At 39.3% G+C, this 20,939-nt stretch overlaps 1 protein-coding gene across 2 annotated transcripts in view; it reads left to right on the top strand.

Annotated features, from left to right (window-relative positions):
• GNG2 (G protein subunit gamma 2) overlaps positions 1 to 20,939 on the top strand; it is a 117,584-nt gene that overhangs the window by 91,798 nt on the left and 4,847 nt on the right. Inside the window, exons 1-2 of one of the 2 annotated variants that reach the window (XM_049897941.1) lie at positions 3,241 to 3,316; positions 6,266 to 6,381. In XM_049897941.1, coding sequence (XP_049753898.1) covers positions 6,295 to 6,381 — 87 coding nt within the window. In that variant the 5' untranslated portion in view covers positions 3,241 to 3,316; positions 6,266 to 6,294. Of the gene's footprint in view, positions 1 to 3,240; positions 3,317 to 6,265; positions 6,382 to 20,939 lie in introns of those variants that run through there. The other variant, XM_049897942.1, reaches the window with a different exon arrangement.

Consider the following 20,939-nt stretch of genomic DNA (forward strand, 5'->3'; position numbering starts at 1 on the left):
TTTGTTTGTTTGTTTGTTTTGTTTACAAATCTATCCTTCACCTTAGCCAGCACCGTGTTGTCCAGCTGTCTGCATTCTGCCTCCTGCCTATGAACCTTGAGGCTCCCCAGGGGAGGATGTCTTCGGTGCCTCTTCTCTCCTCCCCTCCCCTTCTCCCTCCTCCCCTTCAGTCCCCCACCTCCTCTCCCAGTGCATGCCTACCTCCCCCTCTTCAAATTCAAACCAGTGGCCTGTGACGCTCAGTATCTTCCAGACCCTCTATCTCTGAGTGCTTCCGTGCCTCCATCTGTGTGAGCCCATACTCTATAACGCCCAGCCCCACCCTATTCTCATCTCCTGAAAAAGGAGCATAAAAAACTCTCCATCTCTATCCTCCACACTGGCCCTCAAAAACGAGCGAAGGTGAGTGAGGAAGCCAGGACATTGTGACGCGTCTATTGGTCTATTGTTGAAACACATGATTGGAAAAGACTGACCCTCCAAGCTAAGTTCCAACCCTAATGCTCTAAGGCATGAAAGTGTCGAGGGAGAAGGTAGTGAGCGTCACAAATAAATATCTTATTGATTTAAAATGTCTCTAGTGGCTGAGAAACCGGAGAAATTAGTGTTTGCTGATCTGTAGAGATTGAAATGTGCTGTTTTGATATTATCAGGTCACAGTGGCCAACTGGTAAGAGAGAGCGATGCCTGACAAAAATCTACCCTGAAATGTAACAGGCTGATATTTCGTAATAATTATTTGATTCACATTATAGCCGCTAGTCATAAGCTCACTAATATTCTGATTGTGAAACCCCTTCACAGCATTGATTATTAGCTGTACTCTTAGCGCTTTATTGTTGTTAGCTGCCGTTGAGTTGATTCTGACTCGTAGCAACTTCATATGACAGAGTAGAGCTGTTTCATACAGTTTAATAGGCTGCAATCTTTATAGGAGCTGGTTGCCAGGCCTTTCTCCAGCAGAGCTAATGGGTGGGTTTGAACCACCAACCTTTCAGTTAGCAGCTGAGCACTTAACTGTTGCGCCACTGGGGCTCCTGTACTCTTAATATATGTAATCTAATAAATTTGATGATGGCATACTTACTTGCTGCAGAATAAAATGGAAAATACAACCAAGCTAAACTTGGGTTATAGTATGAATGGTTAACAAAGATGCCTATCCAGGTGACTAATTTTAAAAACTCTGAAAAATTTTCTAAATTGGAATATTTTGAAATTTGTTCTCTAATTCCAAAGCAACTACCAGCCAACCACCAATGATGTGACAAACTGACAAATGAGAATAATAAAGATATTACCAAGTGATTGGGAAACTATAAACCTCCCATTTACCTTCTAGACCTAGAAATTGCTTGTTTTATTGCCAGTGTAATCCTAACCTATAAATACACAAAACAAACAAATCAAACCCCTTAGCACCTACTGCAAATATCAAAACACAGTCCTGAGACCGTGTTTTAGTCGCAATTAAAATTAAAGGCCCTAGGGAAGCCTGCCTGGATGCCACATTAAAAAAAAAACACCATTAGAGTATGAAAAGAATAGGATCCTTTACAATTAACCTATAATTTCTAAGGCATAGTCTCCATTATCAAAACATTTATTTATCTTTTCGCCACAGAAATAAGGGGTTGTGTGTTTACTCCCAAGCTTAGATGACAAGAAAATGTTATGGTTTCTTAACAGAAAATTTCCTCCTGGAAGAGAGTAAAACGCTGAATGTATTTTTAGAAAAATAATGCTCATCTAAATGGTTATTGTTCTACAACAGGCCCATTTCTTATGTTCCTTGGGAGAGAGAAATAACTCTTCTCATTAGTTAAAAAGAATAAAATGCCTTCTGCATAATTCTTGAGGTTTGGAATTCAGGTGGGATAATTAGGACATTCTTTTAGAGCCTGACCAGTGTCTCACAGACAGGCTCTGTGACTGTTCTAGAGATTTTTGTTGTTTGTATTCTTTTTTGCTCACTGGCAAATACAGTCCAGCATAATCTCATGCCACCAATACATTAAGAAAGAGACCATGTGCTGTTTTAACAGAGCAGGAAGCAAATATCCATAAAGTATAATGATGCTTCTGAGAGCTAGGAGCATGTAATACTTATTCTTCACTGGGAGAGTAATAGGGATTATAAGATATGAGGATATAAAACCCCAATTAGTTGTATCCTTCTTCATTGTGTACTTTCTTTGAGCAGATTTCTTTTACATGGTTTATGGCCATTTTGGGGTGCCCTTCTGTATTTCTCTTTGGGGGCACTATGGACCTTTTAAATGACACAATTCATTGTTGTCTGGCTCTCTGCAGGTCATTAGAATCCCTGCCTCCACCCACTAAATGCCATTAGCACCCCCGGTTATTGTCATAGCCCAAACCACCCCTACACATTTCCAAACGTCTGCTAAGGGGCAGTGCCTCCCCTGGTTGAGAACCACCAGTGAGTCCAGTGCTGGGCTTGGAGAAAAGCTTGAATCACGTTTGGAATTTCTGGAAGGTAAATTCTTGGAATAATAAAAAGAGGTTTTGGCCGTAGAATTCTGAAAGAATAAATGTTCAGAATTATAGTTGTGATTCAAATTCAGGGATGTGTAATCACACATATTCCATGTGATAACTTTGTTGCCACTTGGCATTTGCTGGACTAAGGACAGCTTGCTGAACCAAAGAGTGCTGCTCTAGCAAGACCCAACCTTTGATCATCACCCCAGCTAACTCCAGGAGATGTTCTGAAATCCCTCAAATAGCCTCAGAAATCTAGAGTTTTCCCAAGAGAACCAGGCTCTGACTCTAATTCCTTCTGCCTACACCCCTCCCACCCACTCCTAGAAGTGTGCAATCCACTGCTGGGAACATCTCTGGAGTGGTCCTTTGATGGCTCCAGGGCCAGGCTGGGCCCAGGTGAAGATAAACTCAGGTGCATCACAAGCCAGCTCAAAGACTGCGCTGATGGGGTGGAGGTGGAGGGGATGTGTAGAAATGAATCGCCCTCTCTTGTCAACTAAAAGCTTTTTGCTGTTTGTTTTTAAGAGGGTGTGTATGTGTGCATGTGTGTGTTGTAACGCTTTGTCTTGATGACCTTTTCAGCAGAATTTTTCTTTCAGAATTATTCAGGGGTTAGTGGATTCAAACCACTTCCTTCCCTCTTGAAAAGAAAAAAAAAAAAACAGTTTCTGCCCAATTTGGGTTACATGTAAAATGAAACAGGAACACACTAGCAAAGAATATCTGATGTGTCTATGCTTCCCTGTTGAAACTGCAGGACTCCTGTCAACCCTTTTGCTTGCATGGATTTCTCTCATCTCAGGTGGAGGTGAGGGCAAAAACTTTTCCTCTTATTCATTAAGAATCAATGACGTAGAGGTTTCCTTTGTGATGCAGGTAGAGGTGTGTGTGTGTGTTGCATTGTCCAGATACATCAAGCTTTTCCTTATTTTTCGCAGGTAAACCTGAGAACAGCTTGTCTCCTCTTCCTCTCTGTGTGTGAGTTCTACTGTTTTGTTTTGCCTTTTTTTTTTTTTTGCCACCTCCGTCTCCTCAGGGTTTCCACAGTTTTTCCTAAGAAACATGAAAAGACATCAGGATACAGACTTTCCCTGGATACTTGAATGAAAATAATGGGTCATGTAATTAATAAACGTCTCGTCTGCTGGCCAGTGACAGAGAAGCCCTTAATAACGATGATATAAACAAGACAGAAGTTTGTCTCCCACGGAAATGATGTCTAAATGTTGCCAGTCCACAGCTGACATGGTGGCTCTGCAGTATCAGCCAGGACCCAAGATCCTTCCATTCGCCCTAGGGTACAGTCCTCATTGTAGAGGTCCAAGATGGAGCTCCATGGTACAACTGCCTTGTAGGCTGTAGCAGGAGGAAGGGAGGTGGAGGGCACCCCCTCTCTTTAAGGACACTTCTGCTTATATCTCATTGGCCAAAACTTAGTCATATGACTACACTGAACTGCAACGGGGACTGGAGATCATATCTTTCAGCAAAATATACTCAGTTAATATTCAGGGTTCTTATGGTCTCTGTTAAAGCTTAAAACAAACAGTTTTTATTACTAAGAGGAGAAAGAGCATTGAGAGGCAAGTTGTGGTCTCTGCCACAAGTTCCTGTGTGATTTGGTTTAAATTCAAGTGCAAAAGAATAGGTGGCCAGATCCTCAAACCTCCTTCGGGCGCAATGCAGGTGTGGAAATTATGTGATAATCTGTATTCTAGTGTGGTGGATTATAGTTTTAGAGAAACGTTAGCCTCACAGAACAATTCCAGGGGCTTGTAGGTCATGACTATTGCCAACTTCGGATGAAAGAAGAGTTAGGCTGCCCCATAAATGGTTACCCACTGGATAAGTCACTACTCTCATCTTGGCTTTATAGAGTATTGTGAGGCTGTTAGAAGTTTGATGGTGAAACATATAATTTCCCTCTGCAGTTGAGATGATCGGATCCCTAACCATGCTGATGAAATCACAATTATTAAAGCCTCCTTTTATTTATTTGTTTTATTTTTACATGTAATTCTTCCTCCTTTGATCTTTAAAACATATGAAAATTGAGTTGCGAGATATTTGTAGCTTCAAAATCCCTTTAGTCTTCCCTCCCCTTTTATGATTTCCAAATCTTTTGAAAATAAATTGAAGGAAAGGTAATTACCTTCCAGTTTATATTGTAAATGCTGTGGGGTGACTTATTTTGAAGCATTCTTTATAAAATAATACTCTATGTGAAGGGACCTATATGTTTACAGAAGCCTTGTACATAATTTCTTCATGTTTTGAAGAATTAGTTATCAAGAAATAAGTACCAAAGATATAATTTGTAGACTTTTGCTCTTTTGGTAATTAAAAAAAGAAAAAATGTTTCTTGATTTTAAAGGATAGGTGAAAAATCTGTGTGGAATTTATTGTGGGTTATTCTTCCTTTCCAGGTTTTCTGTGTGTCCTCTTTCCTTTTTGTGATGGGTAACCAGATCCTACTTTATCCTTAGAGAAAGAAGATTTCCCAAAGCTAGCAGAAGTCACAATTTTTAATCTAATGTCTTAAGAATAAGATTCTACTAATGTTGACTGAGGTGGCGTTTTAATATTTCCTGTTGCTCGGGTCGTGCATTCTAGTGAAATTTCAGCTTTCAGACATTACTTTACTATTGGGTGTCAGTGACCTCAAAGGGCACATTTACACAGAAGTTCCCAAAATAGAGAATGGCAGTTTGACCTGAAGGAAGACCTGATCAGAGTGTGGGGGAAATGGGCACCTAAAATAAAATGGAGTATTTTTCCAGATGAACAACAAGAAAAAAATGAGTTGATGGGTCAAGAAAGGATTAGAAGAGAAGTGAAAGTGGGATTGGACTTGAAAAACATGGGGGTGGGGGTGACAGGAATAGGGAGAGGGTCTGTTAGGCCAGAGCAAAGAAACCATCCCACAATCTACATATGTACAGAACTCCACTCTCTGAACATTTATGTTCCATTTCAATATTTATAAAACTAAAAATGTAAGTCTTTTGTATGTCCTTTAGAATACTGCTGGCGAACTAACTAATGTGTTTACCAGTGTAGACATGGCAATTCCTCCCCACAACTGCTGACATTATAGATGTGTTCCTAAGAAATGGTGACTAAAGAGGATAGTTCTGAATTAAGACACATTTCAAATAGAGTAGGAAAAATGGCTACTTCAAGTAATATTGGATTGAACAATGTTGAAAAGTGAGGCTTCCAAATTGCAGCATCTCTGGCGTATAATACGCTGAGTTGGTGATAATTAATCAGAAGGTTGTGGTTTATGCCCATCAGGAGAACATTGTATAACTGGTGTCTTTAGTCCTAAAGGAGTACATAACTTACCAATTCTTCTGCTCACCTTTTCCTTCTTCTGAAGGCAGTTGCACAATATCTGACAATAGTAATAATAAATAATAGCAATAATAATGCATACTGTCACCCTTACCATTATGAACTTATTTCATGAATTAAGATCATTTTCATATCTTGTTTTCCTAATGTGGGGATACATCTTATTCTACTTGATTGGGTAAGAATTATTTTTCTTTCCTTAAAGAAGGGATGGGGACAGAGGTTGGAAAATCAAACCACATCTTCTGGCCTGCCTACCAATCAGCTATTTCTTTATTGCGGCTGGAGAAGCTAGGTCCAACTACAGCCACTGTTTTAAGATGCCCAGCTATGATGAGCCCACACACTTGGTAGCTCATGAATTCTCTAATGAATGCTTCCTCTTTGTTTTCTTTCCTAGTGTGTCTGAAAAACACAGCCACCACTCCGATGGCCAGCAACAACACCGCCAGCATAGCACAAGCCAGGAAGCTGGTAGAACAGCTGAAGATGGAAGCCAACATTGACAGGATAAAGGTGAGGACACTGCAACCCTCACAGCTCATCTAGCCTTGATTCTGAGAAGCATGATCTGCAGCCACCTGTCATTTGACCACTCTTGCAGCAGAGAGTGATGATAGGAGATAAAGTCAATGATTAGGCAAAAATTCATTTTGCTAATGTAGCTTTGTCTTAGATTTCTCCAGCATAATAAATTAGTATGAATTAAAATTGGCTCTCCATGTAGAATTAAAAACAAACAACAAAATAAAACAAACACAAAGAAAAACACACACACACGGGTTCACAGCTAAATTCCAGAAAAGAAATTGAAAAACACATAAAACGTATCAGTCCACCTGGCCTTGTATTGACCCACTTCTCATTTGGGCTTTAACTTTTTCTGTCCTGGTTCAGGTTCTAAGTTTATGTTTCTATCTTTCATGTCTAACCTTCTATTCACCATTGCAGGGGTTTTTTTTTTTTTCTCCTTATTAGATTTTTTTCTTTGGAACACAAGTCACCCAAGTAAGATGACGAAAATATAGAAAAAAAAATTTTTTTAAGCTAGTAGTCTACTTCTTTCTTTCTTTCTTCCTCTCACTCCTTAGATCTAAGCAACAGCCTTGCATTAAGTTGAAGCCATTCAAATTGAACCAAGACTCTAAATCTAAACCCTTGTTGGCAGATTTTGAATGTAAAGTTGACCCTTACAATGTCATTATTAGCAGATAGCTACTGCAAGGTGGTAAAGTGAATTTTTGCCAGCCATCAAAATTTTAATTTCTTAGGAGACTCAAGCAACTTATGAAATGAAACTCAGAATCACTTTTCACTTTCTAAAATAAACCTAGAACATTCTTCCAAATGCATTTTTTAATGAGAATTTTTTTTTTTTTTTTTCTGTTTTCTCCATACCTGATTCAGCAACCTGGCCAATATAGCCATCCTTGGGAGTATGCTTCTAAAGTAAGGGTTGAGAAATTATCATCTGTGAGCCAAATCACCCACTGTCTATTAGGTGAAATGGCCCACTGCCTATTTTTGTAAATAATGTTTTATTGAAATAGTCACACTGATTCATCAACATATTGTCTACGATTTATTTTACATTACAACAGCAGTGTAGAATTGTTGCAACAGAGACCATACGGCCTACAAAACCTAAAATATGTACTCTGTGGACCTTTATGGAAAGTTTGCCGACTTCTAGTCTAGAGCAGTGGTTCTCAGCCCATCTGTGCGTTAAAATCATCCAAGGAGTTCTATAAAAGGAACAAATCCCAGACCACACCCTGGAGCAATTAAATTAGAATCTCATGGGATATGGCTCAGGCATCCATATGTTTTTAAGTTTCTAGTTGATTCCAATGTATAGCAAAGGTTGAGAACTACTGTCCTAACAGAAGGGTTTATTCCTTCAAACTTCCACCAGGTGTGTGCTAGATAATGAAGGTAGAACCAGTCTTTCTCCATAAATAGGTTGAGTAAATATCCATGGATATTTTTCCATCTATCCTAAACCTTCTTTGTAAAATTTGACTCCTGGTCATCAGGTTGGATTTTTGCGATTTGTTCAGTTGTTTACTCCTTTATCCAATAAATATTTTATTGAGAGCCTTGTTAAGTTCTAGAGATAGGGTATATGTTGTCGTTAGTTGCTGTCGAGGTGGCTCTAATTCACGGCTATCCCATGTACAACACAGCAAAGTTTTACCCAGTCCTGTACCATGTTCATGATGGCTGGTATGTTTGAGTCCATTGTTGCAGCCGTTGTGTCAATCCATCTTGTTAAGGGTTCCCTCATTCTTGTTGGCCTTCTACTTTACCAAACATGTTGTCCTTCCAGTGTTTGGTTGTTGCTGCTGCTGCTTCCAAAATAGTGCGTTGAAGTCTCGGATAATCTTCTGTGATCCATAGGGGTTTTCATCACCTAACCCAAGCTAATTTTTGGAAGTAGATTGCCAAACCTTTCTTTCTAGTCTGTCTTAGTCTGGAAAAAAAAAAAAAAAGTCTGGAAGGTCCTCTGAAACCTACCCACCATGGGCAACCTAGCTGGTGTCTCAGATATCAGTGTCATAGCTTCCAGCATCACAGCAACATGCAAGCCACCACAGTATGACAAACTGACAGATGTTTGATGGTCTAGAGATATAGAGATGGGTAAAAACATGATTCTTGTCCTTAAGGATCTCCTGGTCTAGTAAAAGGCTACAAATAATGTGAACCAAACCCATCATTAATGCAAATATGAGATCCAAGAAGCATAATTAGCAAATGTAATCAGAAAAAAGCCAACACCACACCCTGAATGCCCTTTGAATACTAATTTTGAAGGGGCACAAATAAATCACTACTAAAAAAGAAACCAAGCATTAGCCCAATAAACTGAGCGGTTGCCTTCCCAGGTGATCTTTAGATTCAAATCTCTGAATCCCTTGACATCATTAGACCTTAAATTGTTGGAAATACAGCAGCAGCCTGTACTTCAGCATTTGTTCTGCACATCAGAGCTGGGCAGCCATGCTGTCGTGAAGTGTCATATTATTTTTAGTTTAGCTGTGGGATAAAACTGCAACTATGTTGACACAGTTGTCAGCTAGCTGGGTTAGGATTTGGTTACCTGCCTTTCAGAGTCTCCTTAAGACTTCTGAGCATTCAGGTTTCTCCATCTACCTTCTGTACTTGATCCTGCCAGCAGGAAGCAGCTTCTCTCTGAAGAGCCCAGGTTTGTGATTTTCCAGTCAAATTACTGACCTTTTCACACTGTAAGAGGTAAACCAAAAACCAAACCAAACCCAGTGCCATTGAGTCGATTCCAACTCATAGCGACTCTATAGGACAGAGTAGAACTGCCCAATAGCATTTCCAAGGAGCGCCTGGCAGATTCGAACTGCCGACCCTTTGGTTAGCAGACATAGCAGTTAACCACTATACCACCAGGGTTTCGCTGTAAAAGGTAGCAACAGTTTTATGTACACACGGCAGAGTCTACTGTGGCTGAGGCAATAAGGAACAGGGTCTTTAAATTAGTAGTCAGGTGAAACGGCTGGCAGTAAAGCTGTGGAGGGTCCCTATCCCTCACCCTTTGCATCACAGCTCCTGGGAGATGTAGGCTAATGAACCCATTATGTGTTCATAAGCCTTAGGCATATATAAATTATCTCCCAGTCTTTTTGTGTTTCTCTGTTAGCATTTCATTCAAGGACAGAATAAACAGAAATAAAAGGAAGATGGGAAGGGGGGCTGGAGAAAAGGGTAGAGAGTGGTTGTAAAGGTTTTGACACTTAGATATAGTCATGTACTGCATAACCTCCGTTCGGGCAACGTCCAACCACATACATGTCTGTGCTCCCCAAGGTACAAACATTCAACTTAGGCACAACCCATAGTTATGAACCATCCCCCATTAAGCCTATTACATTAAAAATTCAAGATACATACAATTGTTCATAATAAAAAACAGCTACTTCGTGCATCAAAACATTATTATGTTAAAGATGCATTAGTGTATCTGGAAGTGTTTCTTTAATGGTTTTTATGCATAGAAAGGTACAGTATATACTATACACTAGGACAAACATTTGAGGAACTGACATTAGATAAGAACCGTAGCCAATTGTTGCGACTTTCGTACAAATTCAACTTAAAGACAGACTTAAGAATGGAACTTGTTCGTAATCTGGGGCTGCCTGTATTTAATATGGTGTTTGCACAACATCTAAATCACATAACATCCTATTTCACAGAACGTATTGTGGACATTAAGCAACGCATGACTGTGTATAAAACAGCAATATACTCAGACTGATGCTGAGCAAGGAGTGTCTGGGTGATGCAAATGGTTAAGGCACTTGACTGCTAACTGAAAGGGTGAAGGTTTGAGTCTGCCTGGAGACGCTCAGAAGAAAAGCCTGATGATCGATTTTGGAAAAATCAGCCATTAAAAACCCTGTGGAGCACAGTTCTATTCTAATACAAATGAGGTTTCCATGAGTTGGAGTTGACTCAATGACAGCTTGTTACTGGTTTAATGTTGAGCTAAAGCAAAGAAAGAAGGTTTATCTCTAGAACACAGCTTAAGAGAACATACACAAAAGTACAGGACAACAGAGCCTCAGTAATCCACCTATTCATCACTATATGAGGACTCTGGGTTTCTAATAACAGGAACCTAACCCTAACTAACTTTGGCAAGAGGGATTGATGATAAAAGATACAGGGTGTCTCAGAATTCAAGAGCTGGCTAAGCAGTAAAAGTGAGAACTGCAAGTGCTCCGTCACATGGCTCTGCTTCCTCTGTGTGTCTGTGCCTCCTTCTTTTCCTGGGAAAAATGGATTTCTCAGCAACCTGGTCCACATGACAGACACAAGATGGCAGCCCATGGCTCCCAGAATCATAAGTCACAGTTACAGCTCCACAAAGAAAGAGATAGTTTGATTCAATCCCTTTAAGTCTCAGTTCCCTATTCCTAGAGTAGCATCTCTGTTCTGGTAAAAATGAGCCATCTCCTGTTTCAATCAACTGACTTAGAGTTGAACCACATGATACTAAAATGGTTCCTAGGAATTAATCCACCCACATGGATGGAAAGGGAATAGATAGATAGTAGATAGATAGTAAGGGAGGGGCGGGAATCATTGTAGCTGGAAAGTGTTACTTGACAGAGATCGATGTGAGCATTATGAAGAATAATGTAGATAGAAGAGTAAGAGCAAAAAAAAAACTAAGGCAAGGTGCATGGATGAAATGATTGCTTCTTAACTAATTAGGTGCTCCGTAAATTGACCCCACAAAAAATTTCAAACTTATTTCTCCTCAGTATTCCCAATAGGCCTTTCCAGGTGGTTCTCCTTACTTTCCCAAGAATGTGCTATGCCAATTCTCGCCTCTCTAGTTAATCTTGGTCCCTCCCTGGGAATGCCTTTCCCCTTATTCTTTGCCTATCCAAATCTCAATCTTCCTTTAGTCAGCTCAAATCCCCAATTGTTCCTGAATCTCTTTTTCCATTCTTACCATACTATAGCAATTTACAAATTAACTTCACTTCCATCAGGCAATTTTTTTTCAAACTATACTACACAGTCCTTAAAGTCAAAGACCATGTTGTTTACTTATTTGTATCCTTCATGGTGTTGAAGTGCACAGGCATTCAGTAAACACTTTTTGGTGACTAGCTTTCAATTCATGTATTGAAAGTGTCATATAACAAAACACCAGGAACTACACTCTTCATGATATTCCCAGTTACATTTTTGGTTTTGGAGATTCTAACCATAAATGTAATTTGCCAAATAAAACTGTGGTAATAGGTGAGAATTCAAATGAAATACCAGTGGAAGGGGGAACTGATCACTTTAAGGATAAGTTAATTGTTTCATGTCATGTGTACAGTTCAAAGTAGCTAGCATTTACAGACCTTCTTTTTTTAAACAGTTCAACGTAAAAAGAACATAATGATTTTCATAACTGACAAATACATGTAAATTATTGGATAAAATATGAATGTTTCTAATGATTACATCATCTTTCTGATAGCTAACTCATAATAGATTGGAATTGAACTTCAGGGAGTGCTGTACCGAGACATAGGTCACTCAGGCATCATACCTGGTCCTAAACCATATAGGCCATATAGGCCATATAGCCTAGTGTGGGACTCTTTCAAGTATTTTTCTACCGCTTAAAAGGGCCATTTTAGCGTCCTTTCCCTAAAATGATTACATTCCATTTTATTGGAAAGAAGGGGATGCAATCCTCCTTATAGATCAATTGTGAGAGTATTTGCAAGGATAAAAAAATCAGTACAGTTTATCAAACAACTTGTAGAACAGAAGGCTGTGTTCAAAGGTGGCCAATCCTCATTCATTTGAGTCTCCAAAAATGAAGCAAAAAAATAAATAAAAGCGAATTCAGGAATGCATTAATAGTTAAATATAGAACTTCATTTTTATGGGAGTGGATATTCATTAAGCACCAAGTACATGCTTAGCATTGCACCTTGAAGATAGAGTAGTGTTGTAAAACCCTGGTACTTTGAAATCTCTGGGAAATAATTTTTCTGAATAACCTAGTTTATAGGCCAGATGAAGTCTCTCTTAAAAAAAATGTAACTATTTTGGATGACAATTTTGAATATCTTTCTTCTTTTAATAAATAGAATAAGTATATTTTTACTGATGACTGTCATTTTGAAACTTGATTTCTCCAGTTCCTCCTTTCAAAAGACCTTATTGATATGTCCCATCAGTTTAGTATCACATTGGAAGGGGGGCAGGGGAAGTTACTTATAATAGTCACACATTTTATAAATAAAAAATAGTAGGTATTTATTCATACGATTGATGGTGCAGTGGTTAAGAGCTGCAGTGAGCTACAGCTGTTAACCAAAAGGTTGGCAGTTCAAATCTACCAGCTGCTCCTTGGAAACCCTGTGGGGCAGTTCTACTCTGTCCTATAGGGTCACTGTAAGTCGAAATCCACTTGATGGCAATAAGTTTGGGGATTTTTTTATTCATACAATTACACTTTCTCTAGTGTGACAATCAAAGTTTGATCCTGAGCGCTCTTCACAATCATAGTAGAAAGATCCTTTAGGCTCACTGTTGGCCACAGGCAGAGAGATACAGGGCATCACAGTAACGTACTGCTTCCCATTCTCTACATGAGTGCTCTTGCTTTCCATAGCACTTCTCACACTTGCAGTATAATTCCAAAGCATATAAAAAAATACTGAGGTGTCTTCTACATTTACTACTGCTTAAGCTGGATATTTTAATTTTTTCTTACTTGAATAAACTGTTAATGATTCAAAGAAAAGTAAACCCTTTCTTTAAAGTCAGACAACAGCTTATGGCCTGAGTAAAAGATCTTTCTAGACTAATGTCAGACCAGCCTCTCTTAGTTTGAAAATTTTGATTTCTTCCCAGAAATTTGAGTTTCTTTTGCCTTCAACTGTATTGCCAGGCCTCTGATATACACAATAACATCCCATTTCAAGCCTCAATTCAAGTATGATCTTTGAAAATCCTTTTAAGCAACAAATTAAAGTTAAGTCAACCCTGGATGGCTCCATTACTGCAAGCAACTCAAGTGAAGGGGAGATTGAATGACTGATACTTTGAATGCTTACTTTCCAAGGGCAGAGCCAGTGACAACCCATCAGTGCTTACCTCTTGGCCTGATGGCTTGCAAGCATTTGCAACGTCAATTTTAAGATGTGCCTCAATTTCAGAATGTAATGAAGACTGAGCTCCATTAAAATCCTTACCGACGACTGCTGCTTCTCAGGGCTGTCAGAGAGCCTGCCTAGAGTAGGTTCCTGTTTTTTTGGAGCCTAAAGTCACAGTCTGGTGGCCTTCATTGGGGCTATGTAGAGACCACCTGAGTCTAGTTTGGTGAGGTTGCCAGATAGCTGGGTTTCAGCAATTCTCAATCTGGGGAAACCAAATAAAAATAACAACTTTCCACATGCTCATCATAAACAAATTTTTTCACTTGTGCCCCAGAGCCCTTCTCTCTAATCAAGGACGTCATCAGTTTTTGGTTCTCTAGATCATCATTTCCATAAGTATACAAACATACGGTTAATTTCTGCAGCTTAAAAAAAAATTAATTTCTTTTTCTTGCTACTTCTTTTGCCAGCAACTGTCACATTTGTTTGCTCCCTTTTGAGTGAAGGCCCTTGAAAACTTGTTCATATTCACTGTCTCTAGTTTCCATTTTCCCCTTTCTGTTAAAATTTGCTTTTTTTTTTTTTTTAATATTCTCAAACTTACAGAAGAGTTTCAAGTACAGTACAAGGGGTTATGCTTTCCCTGAGCCATTTGGGAATAAGTTGTCAGCATGATGCCCCATCATCTCTGAATACTTTAGTGCGTATTTCTTACAAATAAGGACTTCAATCTACATAATCACAGTACAACTGTCAGAATCGGGAAATTAACCTTGATGCATTACTACCACCCAATTGTCAGACCCCATTTAAGTATCACAAACCAAAGCATGCAGCTGTTTTGGTTTTTTACGAAGTACAATGGGAAGCTACCGGAGGTTTCAAGCAAAGGAGCGATATAAGCCAATTTATATTTTAAAAATATCTTTCTAGCTGTGGTATGGAGAATACTGCTGCGGGCATAGTTGTGAAAGCAGGGAGATATTTAGGGTTGGTATTTTTAAACTTGTTTGTGTCCGCGGCCCTTTTGGCTGTCTGGTGAAGCCTATGGACTCATTCTCAGGATAATGTTTTCTTTTTTCACTTTATAATACTTTTTTTTTTTATTAAGCTATACATTTGCTTTGTGTGGTTTTATGTATCTTTTTTTTTATAATTTTTATTGTGCTTTAAGTGAACGTTTACAAATCAAGTCAGTCTCTCACACAAAAACTTATATACACCCTGCTACATACTCCCAATTACTCTCCCCCTAATGAAACACCCCATTCTCTCCCTCCACTCTCTCTTTTCGTGTCCATTTCGCCAGCTTCTAATCCCCTCTATGCTCTCATCTCCCCTCCAGGCAGGAGATCCCAACATAGTCTCAAGTGTCTACCTGATTCAAGAAGCTCATTCCTCACCAGCATCCCTCTCCAATCCGTTGTTCAGTCCAATCCATGTCTGAAGAGTTGGCTTCGGGAATGGTTTCTGTCCTGGGGCAACAGAAGGTCTGGGGGCCATGACCACCGGGGTCCTTCTAGTCTCAGTCAGATCATTAAGTCTGGTCTTTTTGTGAGAATTTGGGGTCTACATCCCACTGCTCTCCTGCTCCCTCAGGGGTTCTCTGTTGTGTTCTCTGTCAGGGCAGTCATCGATTGTAGCCGGGCACCATCTAGTTCTTCTGGTCTCAGGATGATGTAGTCTCTGGTTCATGTGGCCTGTCTCTTGGGCTCTTTATTATCTTGTGTCCTTGGTGTTCTTCATTTTCCTTTGATCCAGGTGGGTTGAGACCAATTGATGCATCTTAGATGGCTGCTTGCTAGCGTTTAAGACCCCAGACGCCACTCTTCAAAGTGGGATGCAGAATGTTTTCTTAATAGATTTTATTATGCCAGTTGACTTAGATGTTCCCTGAAACCATGGTCCCCAAACCCCTGCCCCTGCTACACTGGTCTTTGAAGCATTCAGTTTATTCAGGAAACTTCTTTGCTTTTGGTTTAGTCCAGTTGTGCTGACCTCCCCTGTATTGTGTGTTGTCTTTCCTTTTACCTAAAGTAGTTCTTATCTACTATCTGAGTAGTGAATAGCCTTCTCCCACCCTCCCTCCCCCCACCTCGTAACCACAAAAGAATGTTTTCTTCTCAGTTTAAACTATTTCTCAAGTTCTTATAATAGTGGTCTTATATAATATTTGTCCTTTTGCAACTGACTAATTTTACTGAGCATAATGCCTTCCAGGTTCCTCCATGTTATGAAATATTTAGGATAATGTTTTTAAATTACAAAGGAAATTAATTATATTGAAATTCAGTTCATCAAAATATTTTTTAAAACTCATCTGTAATATATTTATATATTTACTGCTTTATGAACTGATTATATAATAAGATCTGATAGTGAGTCTAATGACCACTATAATTGTAAAGTAGATGAGCATAAATGAGATACTGAGATGTCTACAATAACTCTAATGTGATTGAAAATATCTGATTTACATTGGTAACTAAGTCATAAGTCGTAGATGCTGCTAATGCTAGTATAGTGTGTTACCTAGACTTACAATAGAAGGAAATACTAAATTTCAATTTGAGGTTAATGAAAATAAAGATGGAATTTTTCATCATTGAAGTTCACAGACCACCTTCTGAATTCTATCCATGAACCCCTTAAAACCTGTTGCCATTGAGCCGATTCCAACTCATAGCAGCCCTGCAGGACAGAATAGAACTGCCCCATAGGGTTTCCAGGGCTATAGATCTTTACAGAAGCAGACTGCCACATCTTTCCCCCATGGCATGGCTGGTGGGTTCACACCTCCAACCTTTTCGTTAGCAGCCAAGTTCTTAACCACTGTGCCACCAGGGCTCCTTATGAGCCCCTTAGGGAACACAAATTAATACCTTTTTTATGTAAGAGGTTATTTCAGTAATCATGGAGAGAGAAGCTGGAGGCTCAAAGTAGGGTAGTTGCAATAGAGATGACAATAAGGAGTATATTTGAGATACTTTTGGAGGAAGAATCAATTGGATAGGAAAGGGAGAGAGTGACTAGAGTTAGCGGGGGAAAACTTCATGGAACAACTGGGCCTAGAGATGTGAAATGTAAAAGAAGCCATGTACAGAACGTTAGCAGTGATAATCTGCAAGCAAGAAGACCTGCTAGGAAGTCTTTTATTGTGGCTTATTGTAAGGTAGGAGACGAGGTTGATGACCATGGGTTAGAAAGGAAGAGCGTTCGTAAAGATTAAATCAGGAACACTGATACCTACAACTTGGCTGCTCACTAGCTGTGAGATGTAGGGTAAACACTTACCTAATTAAGCCTCAACTTCCCATATTTAAGATGAGGATATTAATACCTCCCAACCCATAATGTTTTTGTAAGGATTAAATAAGATACTGTATGTAATGTATGTAATGTAGGGTGGTTAGCACAATTCTGACCCATAATAAGGACTTATAAGTAGTAGCTATTATTCTAGTTACTACTATGATTATAACATTGTGTTGGACTTTTCACCCACAAGAGATTGCAATTTAGTTGAGGAAACAGGGTAAAACATACAATGTATTTTGAGAAGGAAACTGTTGAGAATCAGATATTCAAATATAAGATATGAGCAACTCTAAGCTGTTTATTCTGCCCAGTATAAAACCTTGTTGCCATCGAGTCGATTCCAACTCATAGCAACCCTATAGGACAGAGTAGAACTGCCCCATAAGGTTTCCAAGGCTGTAATCTTTACTGAAGCAGACTGCCACATCTTTCTCCCGTAGAGCAGCTGGCAGGTTTGAAACACCAGCCTTTTCGTTAGCACCTGAGTGCTTAACCACTGCATCACTAGGGCTTCTTTTGCCCAGTATAGCATTTTCTATATCAGAAAATAATTAAAAAAAAAAAAAAAAAAATGCCTGCCACACGTTTGTGTGTGAGTGTTGCAAATGAGTAGGGATACTGCTGGGTCTTTTTTTAACAAGTGAGTTTTAGATATTACTATCGTCAAGTCTCTACTGTGTAACAAGTAATTTCCTATTTGGTGTAATAATTACTATTACTCAACCAAGAAGAGAGCACCCCAAAAAAGCGATCAAGACTCCGTCTGAAAGTCTTTCCTTTGCTTTTATATATGAGTGAAGACTAGAAAGGCTGTTTCCTTTCATTATTTCATGGTAGCATTTCATGAAGGTAAATAAACAATTTCAATTTCAACCTTTGGAATTAGCCCCACATTTCAGTAGGGTATATGTAGGTGACTATGGCTTAATGGAAGAACACTGGAGTTCAATTTCTTTTCCTGTCACCCGCTTTATTGTATGACATTGAAAAAATCATACAACCTGCCTGAGCCTCAGGCAGGACAATAATTCCTATCTCAGGACTATTGTGAAGATCAAAAAAGAAAACACATGTCTAGAACAAAACAGGAGCACAATAAAAATCTTTCATAAAGTAATATAATGTCTACTAAAAAGTGAGAGTGCTTTTTAACAAACATAACAAAACCTAAACCTTTTTATATCAGTCAGCATAGGCTAGGTTTTGCTGCAGTAACAAAAGACATCCTTTTTTCCTATTCTCCGGTATAATTCTTACTTCTACCACATGTCCATCACAGGTCAGCTTCCATTCCACACCACGTCACTTTCACTCAGGAGCCTGGCAGATAGATGAACCTCGATCTGGAATATTGTCTCTATCTGATATATAACAAATAAAACAGAGAGAGTCCAAAAATTCTAGGATTTATAAGATTAGAAGATGAAACTGATTCTCATTCTCAGCAAACCATAAAATTTAAAGTGTCAAAGGTCTAATCAACCCAGCCCAGGAGCAAGGAAAAAATCAAGGGTGTGGCCAGTGTGCCATTTGTTAAAAGGTGACTCTCAGTAAATTATTTCAGGTAAATAAAATGGCAGAGGGAAAAGGGCATAGCAAACTATGTATTGGTTCTCAAAGCTTCTGCCCAAAATTGATTCATACCACTTCTGCTCACATTTCCTTGGCTTGTTGTTGTCGTTGTTAGGTGCCGTCAAGTCAGTTCCGATTTATAGCGACCCCATGCACAACAGAACGAAACTGCCCGGTCCCGCACCATCCTCAAAATCATTGCTTTGCTTGAGCTCATTGTTGCAGCCATGTGTCAATCCAACTCATTAAGGGTCTTCCTCTTTTCTGCTGACCCTGTACTTTGCCAAGCATGATGTCCCTCTCCAGGGACTGATCCCTCCTGACAACATGTCCAAAGTATGTAAGATGCAGCCTCGCCATCCTTGCTTCTAAGGACCATTCTGGTTGTACTTCCTCCAAGACAGGTTTATTCGTTCTGCTGGTAGTCCATGGTATATTTAATATTCTTCACCAACACCAAAATTCAAAGGCATCAATTTTTCTTTGGTCTTCCTTATTCATTGTCCAGCTTTCACATGCATATGATGCAATTGAAAATACCATGGCTTGGGTCAGGCGCACCTTAGTCTCCAGGGTGACATCTTTGCTCTTCAACACTTTAAAGAGGTCCTTTGCAACAGATTTACCCAGTGCAATGCGTCTTTTGATTTCTTGACCGCTGCTTCCATGGCTGTTGATTGTGGATCCAAGTAAAATGAAATCCTTGACAACTTCAATCTTTTCTCTGTTTATGATGATGTTGCTCGTTGGTCCAGTTGTGAGGATTTTTGTTTTCTTTATGTTGAGGTTCAATCCATACTGAAGACTGTGGTCTTTGATCTTCATTAATAAGTGCTTCAAGTCCTCTTCACTTTCAGCAAGCAAAGTTGTGTCATCTGCATAACACAGGTTGTTAATGAGTCTTCCTCCAATCTTGATGCCCCGTTCTTCTTCATATAGTCCAGCTTCTCAGATTATTTGCTCAGCATACAGATTGAATAAGTATGGTGAAAGAATACAACCCTGACTCATACCTTTCCTGACTTTAAACCAATCAGTATCCCCTTGTTCTGTCCAAACAACTGCCTCTTGATCTATGTGCAAAGATTCCTCATGAGCACAGTTAAGTATTCTGGAATTCCCATTCTTTGCAATATTATCCATAATTTGTTATGATCCACACAGTTGAATGCCTTTGCATAGTCAATAAAACGCAGGTAAACATCCTTCTGGTATTCTCTGCTTTCAGTAGGATCCATCTGACATCAGCAATGATATCCCTGGTTCCACGTCCTCCTCTGAAACCAGCCTGAATTTCTGGCAGTTCCCTGTCGATATACTGCTGCAGCCATTTTTGAATGATCTTTAGCAAAATTTTGCTTGTGTGTGATATTAATGATATTGTTCTATAATTTCCACATTCGGTTGGATTGCCTTTCTTGGGAATAGGCATGAATATGGATCTCTTCCAGTCAGTTGGCCAGGAGGCTGTCTTCCATATTTCTTGGCATAGACAAGTGAGCATCTCCAGCGCTGCGTCCATTTGTTGAAACATCTCAACTGATATTCCATCAATTCCTGGAGCCTTGTTTTTCACCAATGTCTTCAGAGCAGCTTGAAGTTCTTCCTTCAGTACCATTGGTTCCTGATCATATGCTACCTCTTGAAATGGTTGAACATCGACTAATTCTTTTTGGTATAATGACTCTGTATATTCCTTCCATCTCTTTTTGATGTTTCCTGTGTCATTTAATATTTTCCCCCATAGAATCCTTCACTATTGCAACTTGAGGCTTGAATTTTTTCTTCAGTTCTTTCAGCTTGAGAAACACGAAGCGTGTTCTTCCCTTTTGATTTTCCATTTCTAGCTCTTCGCACATGTCATTATAATACTTTACTTTGTCTTCTCGAGCCACCCTTTGAAATCTTCTGTTCAGTTCTTTTACTTCATCAATTCTTCCTTTTGCTTTAGCTGCTCGATGTTTGAGAGCAAGTTTCAGAGTCTCCTCTGACATCCATCTTGGTCTTTTCTTTCTTTCCTGTCCTTTCAGTGACCTCTTGCTTTCTTCATGGATGATGTCATTCCACAACTCGTCCGATCTTCGGTCACCAGTGTTCAATGCATCAAATCTATTCTTCAGATAGTCTCTAAATTCAGGTGGGATATACTCAAGGTCATATTTTGGCTCTCGTGGACTTCCTCTGATTTTCTTCAGTTTCAGCTTGAACTTGCATATGAGCAATTGATGGTCTGTTCCACAGTTGGCCCCTGGCCTTGTTCTGACTGATGATATTGATCTTTTCCATTGTCTCTTTCCACAGATGTAGTCAATTTGATTTCTGTGTGTTCCGTCTGGCGAAGTAATGTATATAGTCACCGTTTATGTTGGTGAAAGAAGGTATTTACAATGAAGAAGTTGTTGGTCTTGCAAAATTCTATACTTTGAACTCCAGCATTGTTTCTATCACCAAGGCCATATTTTCCAACTACTGATCCTTCTTCTTTGTTTCCAACTTTTGCATTAAAATCACCAGTAATTATCAGTTCTT

This window comes from Elephas maximus, chromosome 10 (assembly GCF_024166365.1).
Source record: "Elephas maximus indicus isolate mEleMax1 chromosome 10, mEleMax1 primary haplotype, whole genome shotgun sequence".
In the NCBI taxonomy this organism is placed as follows: domain Eukaryota; kingdom Metazoa; phylum Chordata; class Mammalia; order Proboscidea; family Elephantidae; genus Elephas; species Elephas maximus.